Source organism: Xenopus laevis, chromosome 9_10L (assembly GCF_017654675.1).
Source record: "Xenopus laevis strain J_2021 chromosome 9_10L, Xenopus_laevis_v10.1, whole genome shotgun sequence".
NCBI lineage: Eukaryota > Metazoa > Chordata > Amphibia > Anura > Pipidae > Xenopus > Xenopus laevis.
The window spans coordinates 102,282,386-102,295,227 of NC_054387.1; the positions used below are offsets into that span (position 1 = coordinate 102,282,386).

A 12,842-nucleotide genomic window follows, 5' to 3' on the forward strand; every position below is an offset into this window, starting at 1 on the left:
TTGAGAAATTGAAAGTCCACGAGAAGAAATACTTCATCCCGCCAATGCTTACGTTACGCAACTCTTGTTACTCTCAGGAATATTTGTATTCTGTGTTGCTTGCTCTTAGTTAACCTACCTCATCATGTAAACACTGCTCAATAGACTGTTATTAGCAAAGTATATGTGAATGTGTTTTTAAGCAGGTACATACAGAATAAATACAACTGATTTACCTGCCAGTTCTGTGGGTATGTTATTAGCACACACACACATAAACACGCGCACACACACACACACACAAACTGCTTGCCCAACTGGCCAATAAAAATCCTAATCTGATCTGAACAGACAGCCCAATAATCTGTTCTACCAAAGATTGTATATAAGTCGCCATACAATTATTGACCAAATGGATTTAGCAACATGTCTGATCAGAGTCCTCACTTGGTTGCCTTTGTGTGCCCAAGTGAAGAATATACCTCATGACTGCCTTACATACTTTTTGTATTGTCATTGTATGCCTGTCTTATTGGATGTCCTTGTATATTATTAAGTATGATATCATTAGATTATATATAAGTAAGTGTTTTTTTTTTTGTTTTTTTTTAAAAAAACCTACACGTAAAGCCTATTAAATACACAAATATATAAAGCTGGTGTGTTTGCACTTTTATCTTTGAGTAAATGTACATTTCAAACAGCAGGCAAGTAGTAATACATATCTTAGCTGTTATGATATATTAAAGCCACCATAATTATCCAATTACTGAGGACATAAACACAGACCTGACAACCCTCCTGTATAATTCATTAGAATCCCATATTTATAAACCTGGCTTGGCTGAAGCTAAGACATGGATGATATATAACTGGGTACGATGTGAGCAAAAACCTTTCTTTGGATGACATGTTTATACAATGACATTAAGCTATACAGTATCAGTAACTGGAAGTTAACCATCTGTTTTTTCAAGTTTTTTAGTATATCTAATGCAGGGATCCCCAACCTTTTGAACCCGTGAGCAACATTCAGAAGTAAAAGGAGGTGGGAGCAACACTAGCATGAAAATAGTTCATGGGGAGCCAAATAAGGACTGTGATTGGCTATTTGGTAGCCCCTATGAGGTCTGACAGCCTATAGGAGACTCTGTTTGGCAGTACAACTGGTTTTTATACAACCAAAACTTGCCTCCAAACCAGGAATTTAAAAAATAAGCACCTGCTTTGAGGCCACTGGGAGCAACATCCAAGGGGTTGGAGAGCAACATGTTGCTCACGAGCTACTGGTTGGGGATCACTGATCTAATGCAATGAAAAGTTACTTATTCCATCAGCTCCTAGATTCACCATATGGCTCTATGTACCTGGACACTTGTCAGTTTTCCATCTCATTCTAGAACCAGGATATTAATATGGAGTTTTCTTATTCATCCAGAAACCTGCTATCCAGAAAGCTCCAAATTACAGGAAGACTATTTCCAATGATCTCCACCTCATACCTGATCCCAACCAGGATATACTGTAATTAATCCTTATTGGAGGCAAAATAATTGAATTGGGTTTAATTAATGTTTACATGATTTGTTAATAGACTTACATTATCACAGAAAGATCCATTACGAAAATAACACTTATAGGGAGAACTCACGATCTCAAGCATTTAGGATAATAGGTCCCATACCTGTATAATAGAAGTTATTTTACTAGATGTTGGAATGCTGTTGGAAGCATATGCCTCCATAAAGTCAATAGAATTTTAGTAATGTTGAATACTGATGGTTTTGTGCTGGTGTTGCTTCTAGAGACAGACTAGAACTTGTCAGTGAGTGTTCCAACCTAGGGCATGCAAATTTATAAGGGGTATCAGGATGTTTTGGCCAAAAATGTCCCAATTTGTTATGAATTGGTAGGGTTGGGATTTATAGGCATTATGCTGCCGATAATACTTTTACAGGGGACATAAAAAGCTGTGTAATAAAAGCCCTTTTAAAATTAAACTTGAAACCCATATACTTTTTTTTATTGAAAAATTCATACCTGTTATAAAATGTACTTAAAAATCTCAGCTGTCAATCAAATATTGCCTGTCCCTTTCCTCAAACATAGGAGGGACAGGTAGTCACGTTCAACTGAAAGTAGAAATAGTTTGTACCAGTGTCACGATAGGGCTCCTGCGCCACAGCTTCTGTCCCAAATTAGAAGCAATGCAAATGCCAAGTCTTTAAGGTTGTTAATCAGTGGCACTGATTAACACTTGAAAAAGAGCCACTAGCTCGAAACATGTTGTGAATAAAAAAACCTTGCAGCACAGTTTCTGCGGTTTTATGTTCCTGTTTGTCCACAACCTTAAAGACAAGGGACAGGTAGTTACAGGTATGGTAATCTACAGTACTAGAAAGTCCTGTAAACATTACATAAACCCAATAAGCTGATCTTAGTTTGGATCAAGTACAAGGTACTGTTTTATTATTACAGAGAAAAAAAAAATAAAAAATTTGTTTTATTTTATTATAATGGAGTCTATGGAAGATGGCCTTTCCGTAATTAGGAGCTTTCTTAATAATGGGTTTCTGGATAACGCATCCCATATCTGTACTTTCACTTTCCATTCAGCACTTCCCCTGATGTCTCTGCACTCCTCTTATTCCCCCTCCATTCTCACCATCTAATTGTGTAGCCAGTTTATGGGCATGTTCATCTAGTGCACGGGTGCCCAAACTTTTTGCAACAAGGGCCAGAGGGCCAGATTTGGTGAGGTGAAAATGTGTGGGGGCCGACCATTCAGCCTGACATTCTTTGAACCATTAACATTAAATTACAGGAATCGAGTAATTGTAGCAGTAATATTTGGGCAAATTAGTGAAATGATCTTCCACTTGGTCTATACTGCTGTCTGTGTGCTGAAGGTGTTAGCTATAGACTGGAACGTAGTGACGCCATACTTCTTTAATTTACTGTACTGGCACGTCAGTACATCTATGGACACCTTCAGAACTAAAGACGTACGCGAAAACAGCGCATGACTATGTGCCAGTATGTGTCTATTGCTAACACCTTCAGCACACAGGCAGCAGGATAGACCAAGTGGCAGATCATTTCACTAATGTGCCCAAATATTACTGCTATGGGATTCCTGATCACACTGTGCTGGGGGGCCTCATTATTATTAATTACATGATGGAGGCTGAGGGTCGGTGTAAATTTGAAAACGGGCCGCATTTGGACATGCCTGATCTAGTGCCTTATTTTGGCACATATGATTTTGGAATGATGCAAAGCTTACCTTAATAACAGTATCCCAAAATGGTGGCTCCCTGCTTGCTATGATGTAATATGTGTAATTTCAAGACTGAAGGAAAAATACATTTATTCCACCTACCCTTTCACAAGCCTGTAGCATGGTAGAGTTTTGGTGGAGTCCTCAAAAACAACCTTATCACTTTAAACCTCAGTTGGGGTTCTAAACAAAATATACAGAAAACTTTTCTTTTAACCTACAACCCTCAATTTGGCAGTTGTATTAGTGTCTAAGATAGCATGTTCATCTCTGAAATACTATGGTGCTGGGTTAAGAAAATTACTGTAGAAGACATTCGTCATTGCCTAAAAAGGTCCCTCTGTAACGGCATTTCTGCTTCTTCATTTAATCCACCCCTCGCCCCCAAAAACACGAAAATGAGAACTGCTGTTTTGCCTGCCACTTCTTTCCATAATAGTATTGGAAACTTCTTCTTGTCACTGCAAAGATCTACTATAGGCAGAGTATTTCCCACAGTGAGAACAAAGTATAAGTCCACTACAATATTTCCATCCATAGAAAAAAAAGGCAAACTGTGTCATGTTTAAATAAAAAAAACATGAAAGCACAGTAATAGGTGATGGCAACAATGTTTGGAGCAGTTATTTTGTATTTCTTTAGTAGTCAGTTTCTTTCAGAAAGGACATTTTGCAGAGTTTTAAACAACCAATTTTGGATAAACTCGTCATTTTGGGCCTGCTATTTGGGAATGTCATTTGGAAATTGGAACCACTAGAAAGTGTGATATAATGGCACATGGACCCTAAACTACTATGTTAAAAATTTACCCTAGCTTTATCTCCCCCATCCAACCACGCCGCCATTTTGGTAATGCTTGCGATGCAAACCTGAAGGCAAACTGAAAAGTGCAAAACACATGGTTTTTTGCTCCTACAATTTGTACCCTGCTCCATGGTTTGTAAATAAGGCTTTGCATTGCCATGATTAAACACCCTTATTTTAGTTTTATTTGCATATATGGCACACTATCATATGAAAAAAAAAAATCCTAATTTTGTAGGCAATGATGTATAATATATGGCATACCTCTAAAACTGCAGAGAGCCCAGAGCAGCCACCAGAGGCAACTAAGATACTTTGTAACAATTTGAGATAAGCAAATAAGTAATTGTAACAATTTAGATAAGGAGCTCCCTAGGGAAAAGTTGGACTCACAGCTTAAAGGGAAATTCACCTTTATCAGCAAAACTGGAAAAAAATGGGCGTGGTCAAAAATTGTCTTTAAAAATGTACATTTTACTGGAGCTCCCTATAGATGTTCATTGGTCCATGTTTCAAATGAGGGGTGGACTTGTCCTAAGGATCCCTGCAAGAAGCACAGTAGGAACGGGACAGCCAATCACAGCCCTGCAGTCACACAAGTGCAGACAGATATCAGTTCCCTGTCAGGTCAGCCTAGCTGCTGATTGGTTCTTATTCTACAGTGCAGTGTGCCGAGTCTTGCTGGCTCCCCTGCACAGCCTGGGAAAGGAGGCACCAGGAAGTGGGACTAGTAGGGTTGATGCAGAAAACAACTCATTTTAAAGCACATTCCTTCTATAGCTAAAAGAGTTTAGGACACTGGCACATTCTTGTTTTTTTTTTACATAATATGTCACCTTTAATAAAGAATATTCTGTGGTGTGTTGCACCTCTAGAGAAAATGAGGAAAACCATAGAAAACACAAAGTTGAACGAATTCCTCCTGTACAGTGGATGGCAGCAGACGCTCTGTCTTTCTCTCTATGGTTGCGTCTCCATGCCGACAACCTGAAGCTGTCAAGGTCTTGCTAGCGGGGGCTTTTTGCGCATGCGCAGCGCGATTTAGGCGAAGAAATCTAGGCTGTTGTCAGCAGAAACCCGGGCAGCCGGCAGTGTGCGGGGCCGGGACAGGGAGAGCCTGTGTGTGACACTGTAAGATGAACTGCCGGGCGGTGTTAGTGGTGCTGAGCGCCATGTGCTGGCTGGGTGCTGGCGAGGATATCGTGGTCGGCTGCGGTGGCTTTGTGAAATCGGACGTGGATATCAATTATTCTTTAATCGAGGTGAGTGGCACTAGCAGCTTCCTGGTGAACTACAACTTCCAGCTTCCTTCTCACTGAGTCTGATACAGTAGTTTATACATAGGAACAGCTTCTGCTCATGGGCCTTGTATCATTAAAGCTTTGGGGATGACCACGGGACTCCATTCACTCACTCACTTCCTGCTTGTCCTTTACACACTCACTTCCTGCTTGTCCTTTACACACTCACTTCCTGCTTGTCCTTTCACTCACTTCCTGCTTGTCCTTTACTCACTCACCTCCTGCTTGTCCTTTCACTCACTCACCTCCTGCTTGTCCTTTCACTCACTCACCTCCTGCTTGTCCTTTCACTCACTCACCTCCTGCTTGTCCTTTCACTCACTCACCTCCTGCTTGTCCTTTCACTCACCTCCTGCTTGTCCTTTGTCCTTTCACTCACTCAGTTCCTTTTTGTCCATTCATTCACTCAGTTCCTGCTTGTCCTTTCAGTCCTGTGTTCAGCAGGCTTTGGCCCTTGTCAGTGGCTCCAGTCGCAGCTTACATTACAGTGGGAAGAGCTGAGATGCAGTCCTCCTAGTCATTTTTCACTTCATATAATCATTAACTTTCAGTGGGAATAAACAGGACCTGACTGGGAATTAAAATAGGCCCTGACATTTTAAGCACCAGAGGCCCAAATAGCCCAATCAAACAGCCGCCCACCAGCCTAATATATAGTGAGTGTCTTTAGCATCCTACAGGAGCCCCACTGGCATTAGCCAGAATCCGTCAGTCCAAGCCTGGGAATCACATGCAAGTGCATGAGGCTACCAAGAGTTGCGGTTTACTCAGAAATGCAAACTGGGCATTTTCATATAGTCACTGCCAGTCTCTTGAGCACAACAATGCTCAGTATCTCATTGTGTGTCATTTCCCTATAGCCAGAGCCAGTCCCCATAGACTGGAACTGGCAGTATTTAATCACAGCTACAGTCTGTTTGCAACTGGCCGCATTGGGGGATCACATATTGCTCAAAACCCCCAAGAATTTATGTTTTTTGTAAGAGGCCTGAGTGACTGTATCCTGTGCTTAGGTGCTATAATCAGGTTTGGACTGGGAGTCAAAATAGACTCTGGCTTTCCAAGTAGCCCATGGCCCAAAACAGCCTACCACCAGCCCACTCTATAGTGTCTATGACATCTTAACAGCAGCCCTTCTGGCATCTGACAGAATCCACAGATTTATTTTTATTTATTAAAGCGTAGTTTGTCTGTCCCTAATGAAGCGGTCTGTCTCTTCTAATGTTTTTTGCATTCTCATACTATGGTTATGGGAGCTTTTATCTGGAATCCTTGGGCCTGGGGGTTTTCTGTAATTTGGATCACCAAGCATTAAATAAACACAATGATTTTTGTATCTTTTTAGATCAAATTATACACCAAGCAAGGTACCTTAAAGTATCAGACGGACTGTGCCCCAATAAACGGCTACTTTATGATTCCTCTGTATGATAAGGTGAGTGGCAGATACTTGTATGCTGCAGCAATATGAGCTATCTTTGTAGAACCTCTCATGTGTGCAGGCAGTCTTCTGTATGTATAGATGTATAGGCAGAGAGATTGGAGAGATGGCAGTAGTTCAATGATTTTCTTTTGTCATGGGTTCAAGTTCTCATTGCTCATTAAGCATTGGGTGAGTGACCCCCCTTGCCTCACCACATGCTGGGGTGTGCCAAAATGTTAGGGGCCTCCCAAAGATTATCTAATACCCTGGACGCCTGCCCTTTCGCTATACACAGCACTGGCCCAGCAGATTATTTAAATTGAGGTCCAGGCAGGCTGATGTGCAATAGTGGGAAATTTAAGGCCCCCATACATCAGACTCACACAACTCCTGCAGGAAGAGAGAGTGAGAATGAAGAGAGGCAGATGCTGAGAGGGGGACAGTGAAGATAAACTTGAATATTTCAGAAACAGTTCAGAATGTTTAATTGTTTGTATTTATTTCCGTATTTCAGTATGATGAAGCTTATGTTAACTTTTCATTTTTGCGATAGTTCCCCTTTTATTTATAGCACTGCTCCTACCACAAGGCATTTTGGTTGCATTGCTTAGTTAGGAGGCCCCACTTATTGTCCCTACATTTTGGGCAGACTAGTCCGAGGCTTACTATTGATTGGAATCTCTTCCCCTCACAATGAGACTTACCTAACTGGATATCATCCATTTTCCATTCATCTGAAAGAAAATCAACTGACTGTGCTTAACTGCAGTTCTTTTTGACATGACCAAGGTGATTGTTGTGTCTGGCCTGTGCTTTTCTACCTGAATATCGTGGTCATGACTGTTGTATTTAAAAAGTGAAATAAAAAGCATTCTGAGTAACTGATTAGTCTCTTAATATAATGTCTTTTATTTTCTTCCAGGGGGATTTTGTTCTTAAGATTGAGCCTCCCCTAGGGTGGAGTTTTGGTAAGTAGTTGCTTGGTACTAATAGCTGCTTGCAAATCCCCACGGTACTGTGTGTGTGTCTGTGTTTTACATTCCCAAGCTTCTCCTATTTGCATTCGTTAGATGTAATCAAGAAATGCCATGGGGCTGTATATGCCCTGGGTGCTGTTGGAAATCTTCGCTTTTGTGATAATGATTGCTAGCATGTGCTACTTGAACTGCAGCTCCCCAACCAACTAGTGGTGCCCACTGGCAGATTAAGTTCAACAACAGCTTAAAGGGATTCTGTCATGATTTTTATGATGTAGTTTTTATTTCTAAATTACACTGTTTACACTGCAAATTATTCGCTCTGCAATATAAAATTTAATTCCTGAACCAGCAAGTGTATAAGCAGCCATCTCAGGTCATTTTGCCTGGTCATGTGCTTTCAGAAAGAGCCAGCACTTTAGAATAGAACTGCTTTCTGGCAGGCTGTTGTTTCTCCTACTCAATGTAACTGAACGTGTCGCAGTGGGACCTGGATTTTACTATTTGGTGTTGTTCTTAGATTTACCAGGCAGCTGTTATCTTGTGTTAGATGCTGCTATCTGGTTAACTTCCCATTGTTCTGCTGATGGGCTGCTGAGGGAAAGGGAGGGCATGATATCACTCCAACTTGCAGTACAGCAGTAAAGAGAGACTGAAGTTTATCAGAGAATAAGTCACATGACTTGGGGCAGCTGGGAAACTGACAATATGTCTAGCCCCATGTCAGATTTCAAAATTTGTCTCTCTTGAGAAACTGATTTCAGTGCAGAATTCTGCTGGAGCAGCACTATTAACTGATGTGTTTTGAAAAAAACATCTTTTCCCATGACCGTATCCCTTTAAGAAAACCTCCAGATAAATATATATATAATATTGCTTATCTCCAGTGAATGTAGGCTAACAGCATATGTGGAACTGTAGTCAGTGGCCATTACTTGAAAACACTAGTGGTGACAGTTTTGCATGTGATTCTTCCAAGAATAACATTGGATTTAAATGAGAAGAATGGTACTTTCATGTGATTCCCATTGGCATTTTTAGGATTCCTAATGCTGCATTTGTAGGCAGTTCACTACACAGCAGGCAGAATGCCCGACAATCAAATGTTATTAGTTTTTTTTTTTTTTTACATTTATTATATGACAGCATATTTTACAGCACTGTGGATAAGGGCACATGAAAGCAGCATGATGATTCAGTAGGGAAAGAGCACTATGCCCACAAGAGCAAAACAAACAGCCAAACAACTAAAACACATATAAATATATAATAAAATAAATATGTATTATTAGAATTAGGGATGCACCGATGTATTTTGGGATTGGCCAGAATTCTGCTTTTTTTTAGCAGGATTTGGATTCGGCCTAATCCTTGTGTCTGGCCGAACCAAATCCTAATTTGCATATGTAAATTAGGGGCGGGTAGGGAAATAGGTATTCAGCCGAATCTTTCACCAAGGATTCAGTGATTCTCCGGAATCCCAAATTCGGTGCATCCCTAAGTAAAATAGGAGTTTCAAACCTCCATTATATTTAACTTTTGGTAATAGCTTACATATCTTTGGTAGTATTCATATCATCTTTCAGTGTGCATGTTTTATACATTCAGAGAGGCTTGTGCATGCTTTGTTTCATTTTCAGAAGAATTTATTTTATGTTTCTGTATAATATATGTATATAGATATATAATATAACTCTAGTGTGTGTGTTTCTGCAGAACCAACAAGTGTCCCACTTCATGTAGATGGGGTTACAGATATTTGTACGAAAGGAGAAGATGTCAATTTTGTTTTCACTGGATTTTCTGTGAATGGAAAGGTAATGTCAGAAATAATTCCATTTTTCTGATGGTTTTTCCTATTTTAAGTCATCCAATTTCAGTCACAAAGTTTGATACAGGTATGGGATCTGTTATCAGGAAACCCTTCTCCATATTACAGAAAGGAAATCTTTATTATGTTTTCTATTTATTCTATTTTTTTTAACACTTTCCTTTCTCTCTGTAATAATAACACAGTGCATTGTACATGTTGGTAACGGAGCTGCATAAATAGCAAACATAAGTAAAAGTGCTGTATTAAGGAGGTATAAAAATACTAGCATTAGTCTGAGTGTTTTGTTCCAACTTTATAGCATGAACAAACACAAACAACATCTGACTTGAGGAGCTAGTAGCCACCCAGGTTAAATAGTTGTCTAAAGAATTCATTCACATGGAAAAATAAAACCATATACCGGAGCTATTAATTTAAATATAACCATTAAAAATACATCCTAACCCTTAAAGGAGAAGGAAAGGTTAAAACTAAGTAAGCCTTATCAGAAAGGTCCATCTAAATATACCAGTAAAACCCCAAAGTAGTGCTGCTCTGAATCCCCTGTCAAAAGAAAAACTGCATTTCTTTCCTTCTATTGTGTACTCATGGGCTTCTGTATCAGACTTCCTGCCTTCAGTTTAAACCTCATTGCCCTGGGCAAGAGCATGCTCAGTTTGCTCCTCTTCCCCCGCCCCCTCCCTTCTCTACTGTAATCTGAGCCCAGAGCAGGGAGAGACTCAGGCAGGAAGTGATGTCACACCATGTTAATACTGCAGCTCCTATCCTAAACAAACAGAGAGTTTCTAGAGCTGTTTACTCAGGTATGGTAAAACATTCTACAGAATAAATATAGCATTCTAGCTTGCACTATTGCAGCTAATCTATTGGCAATAAAATGCCTCCGTAGCTTTCCTTCTACTTTAAAACCATCAGGAACCAGGGAAGGCAGGACTCCTCCACTGATCGAGCCACATGGCTCCCAGTAATTGAACCAGTCAAAGAGAGTGAGCAAGAGAGAGTGAGAGCAAAAGAGAGCAAGAGAGAGAGAGCGAGAGTGAGAGTGTGTGAGTGAGCGAGAGAGAGCGCAAGCGCACAGGCTCATATGAATTATTGTGAGTAAACAGCTCATTAAATAGCAATTGGATTAAACACTACAAACCGAATCAAAACCTCACCAATATAACTCACAACTACATGTGTCTTATAAACATGATAGAAATAGTATCATTTGAAACAAATGGTATAATTCCAGAGAAACTAGGAATGTAGGTTGTGTACAGGCTAAAGTTTGGGTCACATAAATTGTGCAATCTGGCTGGCTTGAAAAGAAAAGTTTTCCTAGGTTGAAGTTTGGATATTAAAGTATGCAAATGACAGAAGAAGAGAGAACATCCAATTTTATTCCAATGCAATCTCCCAGTGATTTTAGTTGATCTTAGAGAGAACATTGCAGGTAATTTCTATGATTTTGTACAATTCTTTCACCCCAAATTAAGACATCCAATATTGCTAAAATAAGGGATGTTCTCTATTGTTATTGGCAGTTTTGTGTGTAAATCTGTATGTTCCATGTATATAGCCATTTATTGTACAGGGCAGCAATACTGTATATGTTTGCATTTCATACATCTTTGATAATATGTCTTTCAGGTGCTCAGCAGACATCAAAATATGGGTCCTGTTGGAGTTCAGGTCGCTATGAGGAGAGCAGGGACCAGTGTAAATTTACAGACTACAGCTACTCAAGAGGGAGGAAAGTAAGTTTAAATGAATTTGGTTACTGGTTTTATCATTTTTCCACATGGATAATTTTGTTTCAAGATTCCTCGTCATGTTCACCACATCATTAGAAGAAAATGATCCTTACTGATCTATTGGCCATCATGGGCCGAATAGGGGACGGGCCTCCTTGTGCAGCCCAAATCTCCATTGCTAAACTTGATAAGATTGTATGATGATCAGTTTATGATCACAGGCATTAAATCTTCCTCTAACCCAGTCTTTGTTTTTTTTTTTTTTCTTTCCCCAAGATTTGCTTTCACTAAGGTGCTCCCAGGTGAATATGAAATCTTTGCATCTCACCCCACCTGGACACTAAAACAGGTAAGTCTTTTGTATTCTCCATCTGGTTCTTTAAGGGAAGTGTAAGAAAAATACAGTGCTGAAATGCTACCAATGGGAAAGCCTGTTGTTGTGTTTTTCAGCTTAATAAAGTTGTGGTGCTTATCGTGCTTAGACCCTTCAGAATGCATTTGCTGCATGTTTTATTGGTCTGGCAAAAATTCTGAAAATGCTGCATCAATCCAAATTGTGTTTTGATATATTGGTCTTTTCGTTAACTCCTTCCATTGTACTTTAGGCAACAACTATGGTGCAAGTAACCAATTCCAATGCACAGGCTGCTAATCCACTTATAGTTGCTGGTTATGATGTCTCTGGGTCTGTTCGCAGTGATGGAGAACCAATGAAGGGTGTAATGTTTTTGCTTTTTTCTACAACAACAAAAAGTGAGGTACAACATTTATATAAATGCGTATTTATATATTGTAAATAGCTTACATTCTATTTATTCCTCTTAAACCGTAAAATGCAGACTTTATTCTGATACATATCTGAATATATACAAACAATTGATTTTGTATTGCTTATCTCAGCTAAACAATTCCTAAACAGAGTCTATTTAACCCCTTATTGCCTGGCAAACATTTATGGAACAGTACCAGATCAATGCCACAAATGCAGAGTTGAAACTGGCACTATGTTCCATATATTCTGGTCCTGTCTGGTAACCTAGAGATTCTGGGGGTTAACAGGGGATCTGTAGCTTCACTCCTACTCCAGAGTGTGTTACTGCTCCTATACTATGCCAAAAAAGCCATAGTAATGCATTGGAAATCCCTCAACCCCCCTTCAATACAGTATTGGCAAAAACTGATAAATGACTCTCTCTCAAACCAGAAACTGACCTATCTGGCTAGAGGTTGCCCAGGAAAATTTGAAGCTATTTGGGGTACCTGGCTAAATATCCAAACTATTTAAGTACATCTCTAAACTCATATAATGTATATGACAACATGTACCCTTATTTCACCTCCCCGCTCTACCCTCTCTCTTCTTTCCTCTCTGTTTTCTGTTGGTTTTGTAAATGTTTACATTTAAAACAAAAATAAAAACTTGAAAAAAAAATAATAATAACATGGGATCTAGCATAGCAAGGGATCTAACATCTGGTTGTCCATTATCTCTGACCCAGCATCCAAAT

General features: G+C 39.6%; 1 protein-coding gene across 3 annotated transcripts in view; it reads left to right on the forward strand.

Moving 5' to 3' along the window:
* The first annotated feature begins 5,074 nt into the window (after positions 1 to 5,074).
* nomo3.L (NODAL modulator 3 L homeolog) overlaps positions 5,075 to 12,842 on the forward strand; it is a 40,606-nt gene continuing 32,838 nt past the window's right edge. The window contains exons 1-7 of one of the 3 annotated variants that reach the window (XM_018234548.2): positions 5,075 to 5,325; positions 6,710 to 6,799; positions 7,710 to 7,755; positions 9,481 to 9,581; positions 11,231 to 11,337; positions 11,611 to 11,683; positions 11,940 to 12,092. In XM_018234548.2, coding sequence (XP_018090037.1) covers positions 5,200 to 5,325; positions 6,710 to 6,799; positions 7,710 to 7,755; positions 9,481 to 9,581; positions 11,231 to 11,337; positions 11,611 to 11,683; positions 11,940 to 12,092 — 696 coding nt within the window. In that variant the 5' untranslated portion in view covers positions 5,075 to 5,199. 3 annotated transcript variants of the gene reach the window in all.